The sequence below is a fragment of the Platichthys flesus genome, chromosome 12 (genome assembly GCF_949316205.1).
Source record: "Platichthys flesus chromosome 12, fPlaFle2.1, whole genome shotgun sequence".
Classification (NCBI taxonomy): Eukaryota; Metazoa; Chordata; class Actinopteri; order Pleuronectiformes; family Pleuronectidae; genus Platichthys; species Platichthys flesus.
Genome location: NC_084956.1, coordinates 1,795,074 through 1,811,629, shown reverse-complemented (window position 1 = coordinate 1,811,629; position 16,556 = coordinate 1,795,074). Strand labels below are relative to the sequence as shown.

At 43.2% G+C, this 16,556-nt stretch overlaps 1 protein-coding gene across 1 annotated transcript in view; it reads left to right on the top strand.

Moving 5' to 3' along the window:
* The first annotated feature begins 2,227 nt into the window (after positions 1-2,227).
* The window catches only part of LOC133966179 (contactin-associated protein-like 4), a 45,634-nt gene continuing 31,305 nt past the window's right edge, over positions 2,228-16,556 (top strand). Inside the window, exons 1-2 of the mRNA XM_062400968.1 lie at positions 2,228-2,533; positions 12,681-12,791. Coding sequence (XP_062256952.1) covers positions 2,449-2,533; positions 12,681-12,791 — 196 coding nt within the window. The 5' untranslated portion in view covers positions 2,228-2,448. The remainder of the gene's footprint in view (positions 2,534-12,680; positions 12,792-16,556) is intronic.

Here is a 16,556-nt window from a genome sequence, read left to right as displayed (position 1 = left end):
ATTCACTTTCAGTTTGAATCTACAGCCGCATCGACAATCGTCTAACCGGAGACAGAAGGAGAAGAAGTTTTGAAACCGTAACAATCCCTCAAAAAGGTTCCACAAGGAAGACAAGTCTCTGTAATGTGGGTGAGTAAATAGATGGAGGGTCCCCACAACATGAGTTATATACACATACACACACACACACACACACACACACACACACACACAAATAAATAACCGAATATCTAAACAGGCTCAACCAAACCAGAAGTTTGATACCAAAGGGGGTTTAATACGTTCAGCAGATTTCTGTGTTTCCTGTAAGTTTTTCAATTTTAATGGGAAAAGCAACAAGGTCATACACTGAATGCAAATCAAGAAACTAACCAAGTCTTGGAGCAAATGAAAACAAGTTTTTGAACAAAAGTGCTTTTTGGAGTCGTGGCCCAAAGCAAGGGCAGACGAGAAGGAAAATAATCCACAGGCTGAATCTTAAATATAAAGAAAAGCCTCCAGATCTCCAGACTGACACTGGTTTCACCTGAAATACTTCAGCAAGAACTGGAGGTGAAATCAGAGTTTGGTTTTCTGAGTGGAATCTGATGGTAAACTTGAAATCTTTGGGCTTCGTGAGTTGGATAATAAAATAAAACAGCGTCCCCTCTGACCGAGACATACAATCAACCAGTCGATCTACGTTCTAACCCTCAGCCATGGTCACGAGCTCTGGGCTCATCCTGAGAGACCGGGTGAGAAGTTCAGACGTCTGCAGAGAGCTTGGAGTTGAACTGGGAGGAGAAACCAGTGTAGACCCACAACTCCCAGGAGGGAGAACACATCTCATCTGGACTGGGAACGCTGGGTTGTCCCCTGGAAGAGCTGGACATAAAGGGACATCATGGAAACCTGTACAACCTGAGCTCTGATAAATAGTAAACAACAAATAGATAGATTTATGATATTCTAGAGAGAAAGTAAATAATAAATAAATTAACTAAAGAGAATAACTTAAATAAAAGAATTCACTCGGATGGAATCACACAGGAGTATAAAATACAGATCTTAAAAACGATTTCATTGTGTGTTTAGTTTTTCTCTTTCTCTTGTGCAGCAGTAAACCTGCCCGGATTCAAACAGGGTGGAAAGACAAATGGTGCAGCCTTCTACTGGAGAGCAGCTCGCCCACTGCTGTGACAGAGATTTCACTGTGGGAGGACGATAGATCGCACTGGGCTGGGGACAGGGACGGGGGGTGGGGGGGGGGAGGCATCCAACACATACAGGAAACACTCCACTTTGTTGCAGAGGCTGGTTGGTTGGTGCAAATTAAACCGCTCAAACATTGTTTATAATTGTTATATTTAATATTTCATGAAAGTGTTTTTCAGTTTTGTTTTCAAACCACAGCTCGTTTGTCTCTGTACTGACTTCACTCCCCTGGTGTGGGGGGGGGACGTTAATTAACAATCTATTAAATGCAGTTCACTTAATTGATGGATCAGGATAAAGAAGTTAAAATGTTTTACTCTTTGAATTCAAATTAAGATCAATAATTAGTCGCCTAAGAAATTGGGAAAAAATTCCTTTGTTTGCATCTAGGTTTATTTAGGAATATGAAAAAGGTGATGCTCCTGTTGTTGAGCCTGTGTTTGTTTGTATCTGCTCAGTATTCATTTCCAATACAATGTTTTATTCCGCTTCCTGCTCAGGTCTTGAAAAATAGATTCTAATTTCATGTTCACTTATTGAACATTGACGGTTTCACCACATTTCTGTCCCAGTAGTTGATGAAACTCTTTTTATTTCTGTTCTAAATCACTAACATAATTTATAAAATGAAATGCAACAACAGAACAGAGCAAAGAATCTAAAATTAATTATTTTGTAATAGTCACTTTAATCCCTGTATTCTCTCAGTGAGGCTGCGTTCAATGGATTTGCTGTGAGCATCGGACTTGAACCGCCGGGTTTCACGGTGACAAAGACCCGGAGCCGGGAGTCTAATGGGACCTGAGAGGAGTCTGTTCTGGGGACAGAGCAGTGTCGCCTGCAGTGGGTTTTCTGCTGAAGGAACAAGTGCTTTTAATGACTAAAGTACCTTCCAGTGGAGCAGAGACAGTGGTGAAAGCTCCCCTCCCTCCTTCTCTCTCTCTCTCCCTCCCTCCCTCTCCCTCCCTCCCTCTGTCTCCCTCTCCCTCTTCCATCCCTCCACTCTGCAGAGAGCAGCCTCACAGAAAGCAGCCTCGTGCCTCTGCTGTCATCACCGTGGAATCAGGCGAACGCTGCTGAGCGCTGTGAGCAACCAGAAGTGAAAGATTCATCAGGAACCTGGGAAGTGTGAGCGTGTGGAGGAGCAAGAGGAAGAAGAGGAGGAGGAGGAGAGGGAGTGGGGGCAGCGAGGAGAGGAGAGGCAGCCCTCTCCCTCCATCACTTGACGGGCTCTTCTGCAGCTTCAACTTCATCATGGATCTCTGGAGTAAGACAGTGAGAGGACTTCTCCCACAGCTCGCCCTGGTTCTTCTCTGCTGGTGCGAGGCGACAGGAGGAGGTGAGTGCTGCAGGGAGTCAGCAGAGATCTGAGTAGTGGAACTGCTGCTGTTCAGTTTTCATTAACATCAAATGTTTTGAAAAAGTGTCGCTCACTTGTCTTCTGCAAGGTGCAAGTGTAAAGTTCATGAGCAGCAAGAAATGGATTTATATTGATTTCTTTTCTTTACTTTATATACACAGAGTTCCTTTAACCATACGTCAATGAGTCAGTTGAGCCAGTGCAGGAAGCCTGTGGCTGGAGAAACTGAATTAAAGGCTTATTAGGCAGTTGCCTTTGAGCAAGGCACTCAGAGGCTCAGCAAGCTGCAGGAGTCACGTTGCAAATTAAAGTTCCCAGGAGGAGAAACACTTTCAAATAACAGAACAGGTTTTTCTTTGTTGACTTCATTTTTCTTTATTCTTTTGTGTTTCATGTCATCTTCATCATCTTTACAGTTTGAATTCAGCTTCTCTGATGTTTGGTGTGATTTTGCACATTTGTTTAACTATATGTGTAGATTCTGAGTTATGTAGCAGGCTCGTTGAGCTGCGTCTTGTCTTGTCTTCTTTTCTGGTGCCTTGATCAGAGGAGGACGAACAAAAAGAGATTCAGTCTGAAGTCTGGATCTCAAAGTTATATATTACACACATTGCAGGGCTGTGATAACATGTGTCCAGGTTGGACTTTGCAGAACGAGTCAGATCCTGCTTCACCATAATCTCCTCTCAGGTGCACCTATTCATCCCGAGCTTGAACTAAAACATATTAATCTCAAGCATTGTTTGTAAGTGACCCTGAGGATTTCCTGAGGAGCTGTCAGTACTGCCAATGTTTACAAAAACTACATAATGAAGGTTCAATCATTTGGCTTTCAATGCGTTTCCTTAAACTTTGAAGTATTTAAAAAACGTTAACAAAGCTGGCAAACTCAAGACTCCCACTTGTTCCTCCTTCTCAAACATGTCTTCTTACCGACCGGGTCTTGGTCCAACAGAACTCTGCCTGGGTCTCAATCTCCCTCATCGGCTTTTTAGTCGATGAAACTTTGTTCCAACCTGCTTCAGTCTCGTTCACCTTTTCCCATGATGCAGTTTGCCTTTCCCGCAAATATTCCAGTGAATCACGGTTGATATCCGGAGTCACGTGTCTTGAAATTGAGACACACACGTCAGTGAAGTCGATTATCACAGCTCACATCACTACGAGCAACTCACCACCGTGTCGATCAGACTCTGACGTGCACGAGCTGTTTACACGTTCCAGTGCAATGCAGCTAACACGACTGAGTGAAGTGGCTGATTGAGGATAAATGTTTATGCAGCATGAGACTGATGCTGCATTAAATTGTATTTTGGATCAACGTCTATCCATTGTCTGTACTGCTCTTCCTTTGGAGCTGCAGGAGCCATTGAGTCAACATCTGTGGGCACATTTATTTACCAGTTGAGAGAATCAAACACCACGGAGGGATTCGGTGTGAGCACAGAGGGAACTGATAAATGGTACATTACCACAGCAGCTCTATATCTCCCTGCACAGACAACAGCTGCTGGAGACACGCACCAGCATCACAGGCTCTGAAAGAGGAGAATAAGAGAGATAAAGATTTGTTGACCCTGAAGGAAATGGTTTTTTGACTCAGCAGCAAGCCAGAGCCCGAAACCGAAAGAACAGAGAATGCTGCTGTCTCTCTCAAATCAATAAGTGGTGTGTGAAACCCTCTCTGTGCCTCTGAGAGCAAACTAACAGTACATCATCCACTTAGAAGCCGGGGCCTCTCTCCACATGTTGTTTGACTTTGTGTTAGTGCCGATGCCACAGGTAGAAGGACTCTCTCCAGCTATTAGTCAAGATGAGCAGAGGACATGAAAGCGCTGGGCGATGGCTCATGTTTGTGTTTCCTGAGCTGGTGTCTGTGCTCGGCTCTGAAGCAGCAGCAGCACTGTGTGGTGGGTGGAGAGGTCGGTCTGTGGCAGGTCTGTCGTTTCTGTCCTCGCCACAGAGAAAGAGATGTCGTTGCACATTAGCTCATGTGGAGGTGGAGCTGGTTGAGAGCACAGAAGCACTCAGACAATTTGATATAAGAAATGCTGGATCAGGACAAGCTTCAACTATATGGGAACAGACATAATGCTGCTCAGTGGATGAATCCAGGAATGAAGTATTTCAGGATCACTTGTGTACACCTGCTTATTCCTGCAGTTACATTCTGCAGTGAAAGTATAAAAATACAAAACACATCATGTGATTGTGTTTGGATTAGACGCCTGTCATGTCAGAATCAGAATCAGAATCAGAATTATTTTTATTGCCACGTTTATTTGCATATATTTGAAATTGCCATGGTGTGGTTGGTGCACATAAGAACAAAACAACAATATATACAGTAAGTCCATGCATTTGAAGCTTTGTCTGTGTCTTCAATGTGTTGTTCATGCAGCGTGTGGTTGGGGGTGCAGGGGAGTGGGGGGGGGGGTTCGGAGTTAAGTGTTAAATGCACAAACAGCAAAAAAAAAAAAACACGACTTGGCATGTTCTCCATTCACCTTTCGGTGGCACCAGGCTGAATTATTCAACCAGCCGGTCGTGTGGCCCCGGTGCAGAGAGCTCAGGCTCCACCGCTCGGCCTCTGTGACGTACTGGTCTTTGAGAGATCATTAGGAAGCTGACGAACTCCCATCGAGCGTCAACGTTACCAGTGCAGACGTGTTGTGTGGTGACGTTACGGTGGTGGGAGAGTGGAGCAGGTGCAGGGAGGAGAAAGTTCACGTCTCATTAAGCTGCTAAGGTCAATGCAGACAGAATCATCATAGGTTATTCCTGGTGGTGGTTTCCTTCTCGCTCCTCCTCCTTTCTGTGAGATACATGCTACTATTTACATCTGCTCTCACACACACACACACACACACACACACACACACACACACACACAAAGGAGGATGCATTAGATTACAGTGAATCTTCTCTGTGTGTCTCCAGTATTCTTGCATAAGTTCCCTCTGGGATTGTTATCTCTTCTCTCAGCTGATCTGGAGTCAGTGGAGAGTCTGCTCTAATCGCAGCGTAACATCAAAAAGTACCACTGCCCTCCAAACGTGGGTGTGTGTAGGTGTGTGTGTGTGTGTGTGTGTGTGTGTGTGTGTGTGTGTGTGTGTGTTTTGCCTCTGTGTGGTCTGTGCTCCTTGTGAGAAAGAATGAATCAATGAATTATCATTGTTCAATTACTTTTAACATGATCCTGCAGAAATAAGACGGAGGAGACTATGATGAAATATTGGCGGCAGGGGTCAGCAAACATACACAGACCCACACACACAGACACACACACAGACACACACACACACACACATACACACACACACACACACACATACACACACACAAACACACACACAAAAAGCTTCACTTGTTCTCCCTTCTGAAGATTTCGATGCCGTTCATGCTCATTTGAGTGAACATGAATCAGATCCATCTTCATAAGGTTTTAAGATGTTTGGTTTGAATCTGCTTCGTTTGAATTGAGTGTTTTCATGTCACGATCTGCTTCCTGTCAATCAACCTGCATCAGATTTCTTCTAAACTTTATTATGTCTGTTGACGTCTTTAGGTCTTAAAGTTAATTTGAGGTTTCTTGTGTTTGAATTTCCACCTTCTCCACTAAGCCGTTTCAGCCAAAGTCTCAGTTTGGTCATTTCCCACGAGCTGGATGTTCATAGAGAAACAAACATGGACCTATGATCTCATTAGTCTGGATGAATTATGCATTTCCCTGCAAAATTCCTCTGTGGTGTGTGATTCATGAGGAACTGGAGTTTATGACAGCGGAGATGAGAGAAGTGAAAGGAGGCTGATGGGAAACCCCCCGCTCATATTTCTTCTTTAGTGTCATTTATGAAAATGTGTGCTCCTGGAGGAGAAGAAGAAGAAGGAGCCCTGAACGCGACCTGATGAAGTTCGGGCTGCGTCACGTGGAGCCGTCAGTCAGGATCCAGATTCATGAACCCTGGGACAAGGAGTTCAGTGATAAAACTGACAGAAGCCGGAAGTCCATCCATCTGCGTTGGGGACTCATTGATATTTGCTCAAGGCCCCACTGGAGCCCCGGCTCACTGAACACACACTCATACATCACGTGCACCTGTCATCACCACAGATGACTTGTAGTTTGTTCAGGAATCAGTCAGATTCTGCCGAGGTCAGCGCGCTCCATCACACACGGAGGTTCCGACACTGGACTGAATAGAACACTGGTGTTCCTGAGCACAAGTGGAATCCAAGTAAGAATAAAAGAACGACTTTAAATTCAGGCTCCTCCTAATGGATTCAAGCCAGAGGACAGATGAAGGAGATGATGGTGTTAATGGTGTTAATGGTGTTAATGGTGAAGAGGATTACGATAACGACGCAGAAGAAGATTGAAAAAGAATATGATGATGTTAATGATTATGATCATGAAGAGGATAATGAAAAGAGGATGAGAGGATTATGATGATGAAGAATTAAAAGTAGACGGAGGAGATGATAAAGGACAACAGGATGAATATGATGATGATGATTAAGGAGATGAAGGTGAAGATGAAGACATAGAAGAGTAAACTCAGAGGAAGATGTTAGTGATGATGAAGGTTGAACGAAAGTGGTGATGATGAAGAGCAACAACTCTCCCACTGAAGATGATGAGGATGAAGAAGGTGAAGTTGAAGAAGAAAAATATGATGAAGAAAAATATGATTAAGAAAAATATGATGACTAAGGATAAGACTTGATATTGGTGAGCAAGAAAAATAAGGCGGTGATGATGTAGAGTAAGATGATGATGATGAAGAAGGTGAAGAAGAAGACAAAAATAAAACAAAATAATAAAGAAAGAGTGGATTCAGAGGAAGAGGTTGATGATCAACGTGATGAAGATATAAACAAAAGAAAGAAGGTCGTGATGATGATGATGATGATTATGTGTTTTCTCCTAAACCCCTTTTTAAAACCAAGCGTTCACTTCTTCAGATTAATGAAAATGTTCCTTCTGTTCTCAGAGTTTATTATTTTCAACAGCACATTTAAATGTGCTGTTGAAAATATATATTTGTTATTTATTGCCTCGGTCTCGGGTGCAACACGTTCACTTGATGCAGCTGAAGTCGATATATCTCAACGTTGAGAAGACCAGAGTCTGGACGGTGCTTTTTCAGAATCCTGCAGGCGACTCTGTCATATATCAAATGATATTCTGCGGTTGTGGGACTTCTGAGGCGTCTGGAGGAGAATAACTCAACTAGCCCTCTACAAACTGGAGCTGCCTGTGCATTTCTTTAAACTGTAAAACCACCAGCTGCTTCCTTCTCTCCCCACAAAGCGCCACCAGGGATAATTAGATGAGATGCGATGTCTCGAAGGTAAATGCAACCGGTGAGAAGAGTGTTTGGTATTAAAGACCTCAGCCGGGATCGAGCGACGCAGGAGGAAGATAAAGTCGACGGTGAAACTTTAAGATGCAACAGAGACACGGTGTCTGACGAGCAGCGTAATGAGCTGGAAGAGAAAACCTGCATTTCCTCTCCTGCACCTGAAACTTTCTCCCACTTAACCTGGTGTTCCTGGAACATAAATCCAGGTCAGTCATGGACCAGCGGCCGTGACGCTGTCAGGGATTCAGACAAATCCTCGGGTCACAGATGAGAAACCTCACGTTGCTCCACATCGTGAATATACTAAATATACTGGTGTAAAATCTGCAGAAGAAGACTCACAGCTAGAAGTGCATCGGACTGACCTAGTGAGGATGAACATGGGCGTCATGAAGACAAATCATCCTGATCGCCCCCTGGTGGCTGGCTGCAGAATGGGTGATAAACCCCGCCTCCTCCATGTTAGTGGGCTGGTAGCAAATAGGTTGTTCTCATCACACTGATGTTTGTTCAAGTGTTAATGTTTCTGATAAGTTAGCGATATGAAAACAGACTCCGGTTTCAAATGACTTCCATGGCACAAGATGGCCGCCCCCGTTCCCGAGATATTTTGGCTTAATCTTTTTAAGTTTCATTCACACTGAGTGCAAACGTAACACGATGTAAGAAAAGTCTCAGAGCTACAAATCCATCCACTGAGACAATTAAGCATCAAGACTCTTGAAATCCTGAAATATTAAGAAAAATACTATCCTAAATAATTCTTCATAATTAAGAAAAACCATGAAGACAGTGATGACACAGCTCTTTGAGGTCGAGGGGGGGGCAGTTGAAGTTGAAGTTAAATATGAATAAAACTTGAGTTGTGTTATGAAACCTCACGCACAGACTGAACCGTCCTTCATGACTATTTGAGGTGAAACGTCTTCGCCATCGTCATCACATCTGTCTCAACAGAAGCTAATGCTGTGAAATATGCATCAGGGAACCTTTGCATATTCATCAAAGTGTTGAGCTGAGCATGAAACAAACTGCAACACAAACCACGGCCGCAAACTAACACAACAGCTGACACAGTGGTGAAGGTACCAGGTTTGGAGCAGTGTCGTGTTTTCTAAAAACATCGTCACATGAGTTTCACTCGTTTCACAACATGGAAGCTAATTTAAATGTTTGTGTTTTCATCAGCTGGATTAAACAAAAACTACTCAACCGATTACAATGCAATTTTGTGGGGGGGGGGGGGGGGGGGTATGACAGAAGGAAGAACCCATTTACTTTCACCCTCTTCAACAATTGCAAGATTTCCACATTGGAGTTGATTCCTCTGGGAAATAGTTCATGGATCTTTTAAGAGGACTGATATTTCTGAATGTGAGTAATTTGGTGCAAATCCACGGTCACTTCTCAACAGGTGATTGTGTGTTAAGGTTTCAGTCATACAGGCTCACGTGTCACTGACCTGCACACACACACACACACACACACAAACACACACACTGATGTTTATGTATTATTCAGTCTCTGTAGTAACAGTGAATGGTGAATAAGTGAACAGAAACCTGGACTGTACAGAGACCAGCTGGCGTGAAGATGGAAGCAGCAGGAGAACCGAGGTGCAGTCGTGTCGTGTTGTGTTGTTTTCTTCTGCTGCTGCTGCTGGTGTGTGAGCAGGAAATCATTTGCCACCTGTTGTTAAACTCAGTTTTGAAATATGATTTTCCTTCTTCCTGCTGAGAAGCTGGACACTGTTTGATTTGAGTGAATGAAAGAGCCCGGCGCCTTCTTCACGTCTTTGTTCGAGTCCACTGCTGTGATGAGTCATCATAACCAGCAGCGACCAGCTGCTCTGAAGACGGCCCAACAAATAATGCAGTGGACTCGACGTTTGAATGATTTAAACGTCTTTCAGATGATGAATATCAACGATTCTCCCGCGTTTTGTTCTGTTTATTCCAACATGGAAAATGTCACATTCAAGGGCACCGGGTTAATTGTGTTGTTCCTGCCAGGTCGGTGATTACACTCTGTGACTTTCTCCTCATGAGCCAGATCCTCTGACCTTTCCAGCTCTGCAGCCATTGTTTTTTATTGTTTTCTAAAACAGACGGATCAGAGTCGATGGCAGTAAAAACCTTGACGAGGTGTTTCTAAGGTGTCAAATAAATATATTGTGAAAACAGTTATGGGGAATGGAGAGTTCTCTCTCAGCGGGACGTGCCTCAGTGAACACGAGAGCAGCTCCATGGAGTCTCTACTTCCCCCTGGTGACTTCCTACATGCTGGGTGGACACTTAAGATTGTCCAGCGTCCACCAGGTCAGGGCCCCCCCCACCAGGAGAGGACACTACAGAGCTCCGTGGATCTTCAATCTGTGCTCCTCACAGGGACGTGGTCAGGATGAAGTCGCCACAGTTCATCACATGCAGCCTTCAGGTTCATAGTCTGTGTGTAACTCGTTTACCTGGAGAACCAATCCTCTTACCAGCTTCACACTTAGCATGTGTATCGTGAACGGCCAGAGGAAGTGCAGTGTTGAATCTGGTGAGATTGGGAACTTCAATATATATATTAATATTCCTAAGGCTTTAATTTAGAGGTAATCCTGATCAAATCTATTTTCACGTGATATTTTAAATGAATGAAATATCCTCTAGATGCATGAAGTACTTAATATTTCTCAATCTTTGACTTGACAGGTGATTTAGTTTTTGTGAGAAAAAAAAACTGTTGCAACTGTCATTTCAAATTACTTGAAAGCAACATGAAAACATGAAGATATACACTGAATCCCTTTAAACATACTGTACATTTTGCACAAACTGTACATCGAGCTACTGGGGGACATTTCTGACTAGACAACTTTCCAAAGTTTTAGACTAGATTCACAAAAACATAAATGTCAGGTGCGTTGACGACTGACAGGTGATGGGTTGAAAACAGTGTTTTTCAGCCTCCATTTCCTGAACCTGAGACAGACAGAGAGGCTTCCTTCTCCAGACTGGGAGGCTCACTGGGAGGAGGGGAGACAGGTCATAGCATAAAGAACAGACCAGTCTGATGCAATGGAGCTTAAATAACAACATCACGTAAAATCAGCGACACGTTAACACATCAGACGACCGATGTCTCCAAAAACCATCAATCAAAGCAACAGCTGTCTTTCTGTTTTTTTCCGAATCAATTACATAAAGGTCATTTGGAAAGTTAACGAATAACAAAAACACTGGATCCATCCCTTGGGTCCCCCCCCCCCCCCCCCCCCAGAGAAAACTTCATAGTGTTTGTTGAGTAATCTATCTGAGAGACAGTAATGAAGACAGACTCTCCTTCCTGGTGGTAATTAGCACAGAGTTACTTTATCAATGTGCTTTACAACGATGTGATGAAGTGAATTCAGTGCGAGATGCGCTGCACATATTCTCCTGAGATTACAGAGACCTTCGGGGGGGGGGGGGGGTGGCAACATTCACGGCTTAATTATTGTTTTTCCACCCATGGCAGCGCTTCCCCTGCCTTCATGATCTTAATTACAGATGGTGGTAGTATTATTTGTATTATTTGCTTTCATTTCTTCATGCAGTTCCTGGAGATGCTCTGGTGTCTTCCTCTGAGGCGACTCTGGACGTCCTCCAAATACCAAAAATGTAAATGTACAGCACATGCACTATTTATGCTGCTCCCTCGCTCTCCTTCTCTTTTATCCGTATATATTTAAACTTTCATGGCTGAATCCAGCAGGGAAAAGGGAATAATTCATAAGATACACACATGAAGCCGCCCGTCACATTAGCAGAACAAATATACAACGTGAGCTTCTGGTTCTTCTTGTTAAAAATAAGTAGTGAGGTTTTCTATTTGAGGATGAAGGTTCATGTTCGAGGACACAAACAGACCTCGTGCTCAGCATCCGCTTCATTCAATCCTGAATTCCGTGGAGACGCCACAATTTCAGAGACATAATGAAGTGGCTCCTGTTGATTGAGTGACAGATGAATGAGAGTGAACAAGACAAGCTGCTGTGCTGGATGGATGATGCTGCATGGATGTGAGAAAACCTGCAGAGCTCTGAATGTGAGAGCTGACCAAGTGGGCCGACATCCCATAAGCAGCCGTAACACTGAGTCCTGTGTGTGCCTCTGAAAGGTTCTTCAGAATGTTGGATAGGAAAATATTCAGGATTCAGGCGCCGCCATCTTGTGCTGGTGATGTCATGTGACTCTGTTGGGTAGTGATGCTCTGCCAATCACAGACTTAGCTGTCAATCACAAGGTTTCACTCCTGTTTTAAAAGCATCAAATTTAATTAAAACCAGATTAGAAAATTACTAAACTAACTTAAACGAATATTTAACGTAATCTTCACTTCTTCTTTTCGTAATCTTTAATAATAATGAATGTTTTCCTTTTTATAGACTGAAATTGATTAAGTAAGGCTGATCCTGCTATGTAAACTTTGAAAGAAGCGACACATATTTCTTAGTCCATCTATGATTATTTATACATATACATAGATATTAATTTAATTTCACAGTGTTTTTTTATCTCTGGAGTTCATGAGGCTCTGAGCGAAACATGAACCAAACCACGTCTTCCTCTTTTCAACACCCAACCGGCACCAATGCAAAGTTAAAATGATTTTATAATACATTTACAAAAGCAAAGGAAATGTGCAGTTTGCCTTAGATACTCATGATTTCAACATTGAAACTGATTTTCAAGGAACAACACTAACAACATCTGTTTGTGTGTGATTGACAGATGTGTGTCACGGCTCGCTGGTGTCCACTCTCCTCCCGTCGTCCTTCAGGAGCTCCTCCCTTCTGTCTGCCAGCCATGGACCAGGCTTCGCCAAGCTGAACCGGAGAGAGGGTGAGTGTCACACACTGTCATTGTCATGCTTTGTATATGTGTCACAGATTGTGTTGATGTTATAAAAGCCACACATTGCACAGATTGTCATTTTGCTCATTAAATATATAATTATATGAGCAGAATATATTGCAAACGGCTCTGGACAGTGTTGAACTCCTGCAAAGAGCAATTTAATGCACAATGTTTTTTATATGAACACAATGAAATGACAGAAAACAGATGACATAAGATATAAGGAGGCTACTTGCCAACAGGTTGCCATATGGATGAGTTTCTATGTGTTTATTTTGGAATCATTCTTTTAATATCAGGTGGATATTAATCTTTTGCTTTACTTGGAGACGACCTCTACCAGCTGTTCTCTCCATATTTATAGATATAGACGCAGAAGTTCGCACAATCTGAGCTTCACAAAACAACCAGGGCACTGGAGCTGCCTCACTGGTGGAGTGTAGAGTTCTGCACACGTGTCTCCTGTGAACCTCACGATGCTGAAGTGCAGTTCTTTGTTTGAAGAGTTCATACTGACAGTCAGGTTTAGCAGTTTTTGGAAATTGGATATTAAAAATGAGATTGCGATGCACCGGTAGCTCAGCCGGATGTTTTCAGCCCTGACCATTGGCTTAATGGTTTGTTTGTTTGGTTAGTTTTAAGCAGAATTTACAAAGTTACTCAACAGATTTCTCTGAAAGTCGATGGAAGGATGTGACATAGGCCAAGAAAACAAGCCATTAAATCTTGGGTTCGATCCAGGAATGTGTTTGGACTTTCTTTATCATTGCAAAAGCTTTTTATTTTTGAATTTTCCACCTATTTCCCAGGTAATAATTCATGGATCTGGATGAAAAGAATCTGTCACATTAGAGACCTGAGATCTGTGACTGTTGGTGCAGGTAGTTTAAAACACTGAGGACTGTTTGACCTCGTGGGAGGTTTGTGTTCCTGCCATTCTTCTTTACTAAAATTGTGCAGGTTTGAATCCAGGCTGCCCCCCCCCCCCCCCCCCCCCCCCCCCCCCTGCTCTCCCTGTTTCTTTCCACTGCAGCTGTCAGAAAATAGATAAAGGCAAGGAAAGCAAAAGGATGAGCGCGACATCCTAGTGTTTGACGGATCATCAAGCAGCTGGGTGTTTCTGTTGGTAAGAAACAATCCCTCGGCCTGTTACATGTCGGCACAGCCTGGGTGTGATCTCCCAGCTCCTCCCTGGCTCCCTCAGCACTGCTCCCCAGTATCCACATATAACATTTAGCAGCTTCACATCAAGCTGGTACACGTCTCATAGGGGGAGATGATTAAATTAGTAAACAAAGCAAGAGGAGAGAACCTTTTGCTTTCATGTTGTTTTGGGTTTTAGTGACTTCTTTTAAACATGCACTGAACTCCGGAGAATCTCCTGAAATCATCAGGAGGGGCTGAAGGTGAGAGTCTGCATGTCTGAAACCTTCAGGATGAAAACGAGAACACAAAGACGTCAACTCGGACCGACAACGAGATTCCAGAACTTTTGCTGAAGAAAGGGTTGATGAGCTGGGAACAAATTACCCATTCAGCTAAATAATCACAGAAATAAGTCACAAGTAAGTGACCGCGGCGTCTTTGTCTGCGACAGAACTGAGGATGTGACTGATTCTCTGCACCTGGGAGGCGGCGGGGGGGCAGCCCACAAGTTGATGTTTCCTCTGTGTGTTTGAAGGTGAAAGCTGTGAGCAGGCCCCCCCGCTGTGCTCCCTCCCTTCAGTCAGCTCCCTGCGTGTGTTTACCGATCGCAGTTTGATCGGCATTAAGAAGAATCAGAGGCTTCTGAAGAAAGATCAGACTCTTGTGAAAAGTGTTTCTTGTTTCAGCTAAAGAGAGAAATGAGATAAAGAGAAGAAAGGAGATGTGATCTGATGTTGTTCTGGCTCCAAAACAAAGAAGAGGTGATCCTCATTAACCTGTTGGACTGAAAACTATTCAAACTCATTGTTGTGCGTTTCACATGAAAAGTGGTGAATAAATAAAGTTAATTATTATTATTGTATACAACAATGCAGCTCAGCTACACCCCCCATGAGCCGTGTTGCTCCCTGAAACACAATCTGACTCTTTCCTCTGCTACAGATCCATGAAGCTTCTGGTCGTGAACTCATCAGAAGCCTTGTCAATAATTTCTTGTTAACAATAAAACCCTCACAGGTTACAACGCCTTATTAATCCTCTGCCTGAGATTGGAACTGAATTAGATTTGAAGTAGACTGCTCAATAAATCCAATTTGAAAAGCAACCGCACAAACACACACCCACACACACAAACACACACCCCCACACACACACACACGTCAGGAGGAAACCACAATATAACGAAACGCTTCATTGATGGAAAGAAACTGCTTTAATTACTGAGTCCCAGCTGTTCTCTGTAGAAATCAAACCCCCGCTCATTTACGCCTCTTCCAGCTGCTGCTCATGTTCCTCGTCCTCAGCGCTCGTGCTCAGAGGAGCTTCTATATTCAGAGTTAATTTGAAAACAAAATGAGCAGAGACCGGAGCTGCACAACGCGCCGCTGCGTTTGAGAGATGCATCAGGAGGTTGGTTCTTCTTCCACTCGCTCAAGCCTGTGCGTTAATGTACAGGAGCTTTGTGATGAATGCAAATTCATAGAGTGGAGGTTGGGGACATCCTCTATTAAAAATTCATTACTCATTAAGAGCTTATCAAACACATGATGCATGTTTGTCTTCCTCTGTCAAAGCTGCGCTTACTACGGAGGTCTTCAACGTTTTTCAGGCCAAGGACTAAAAACTTCTTCTGCCTCCATTTATCCATTCGCTACAATATGTTGGATTGGATTCATGTTAATGGGAAATTAAAGACATTTAAATTTGTGGTGAAAAAATTGGTTAAAAAAAAAATTTTGCGACCCCCCTGCAGTACCTCAGCGGACCCCCTAGGGGTCGAGGACCCCCTGTTGAAGACCTCCGGCTTAAACAATGAATGTGCTTTTAACAGCGATGGCGCTCAGTGGAGCAAATACTTAGTTCCACCTCATGAAACCACATTTATCTGGATTTCTATCTGGATCTGCACCTCAATGGAAACACTCACAGACATTTTTTATCAAGGCTCTTTAATTATTCTCCGGTAAAGTAATGAAAATGTTGAAAAACCTCTCACAGTGTTGAGGAAAGTGAGAACAAATGATCCTGGCTTCGCCCCCTGATCCAGATCAGCTCCACCATGTTAGAGATTCCTCCCTGACCCATTCCACAACCTTTTTTAACCTGTACAGTAGATTCTACAGTGATCATTAAATTATAATACATTAATTAAACTGACAAACAAACGCTGGTAATGAAAGTCGAGCCTTGAATAAATAATAAATAAAAACTGCTCCATAAACGCTTCACAAGCAGAAATAAACCATCAACCACAAAACCAAAGAAGTAATTAAGAGCAGATTCTGTCACACTCACTCTTGTGCACATTTACAGCCTGGTGGCAATTTCCTTGATGAATGAAATCCCCACACAGAATAATATCCTCCTGCTTCTTAATGAACATGTTTCTGTTCTATAATGGGGTTTTAAACGCAGCGTGCAGGGAATATTTATATCAATTTGTCCACTTTATTATTATGAATGTGTCCGTCTGTCTCTCGTCTTCCTTCCTGTCAGAATAGTGACGTGTTCCTGACAGACACTTTCTGGCCAGCTGGTGTGTTTACAGGCTTGTGTCTTCAGGTGATATGGAAGAGACCTCTCGATTCACCTGACAATATGCAG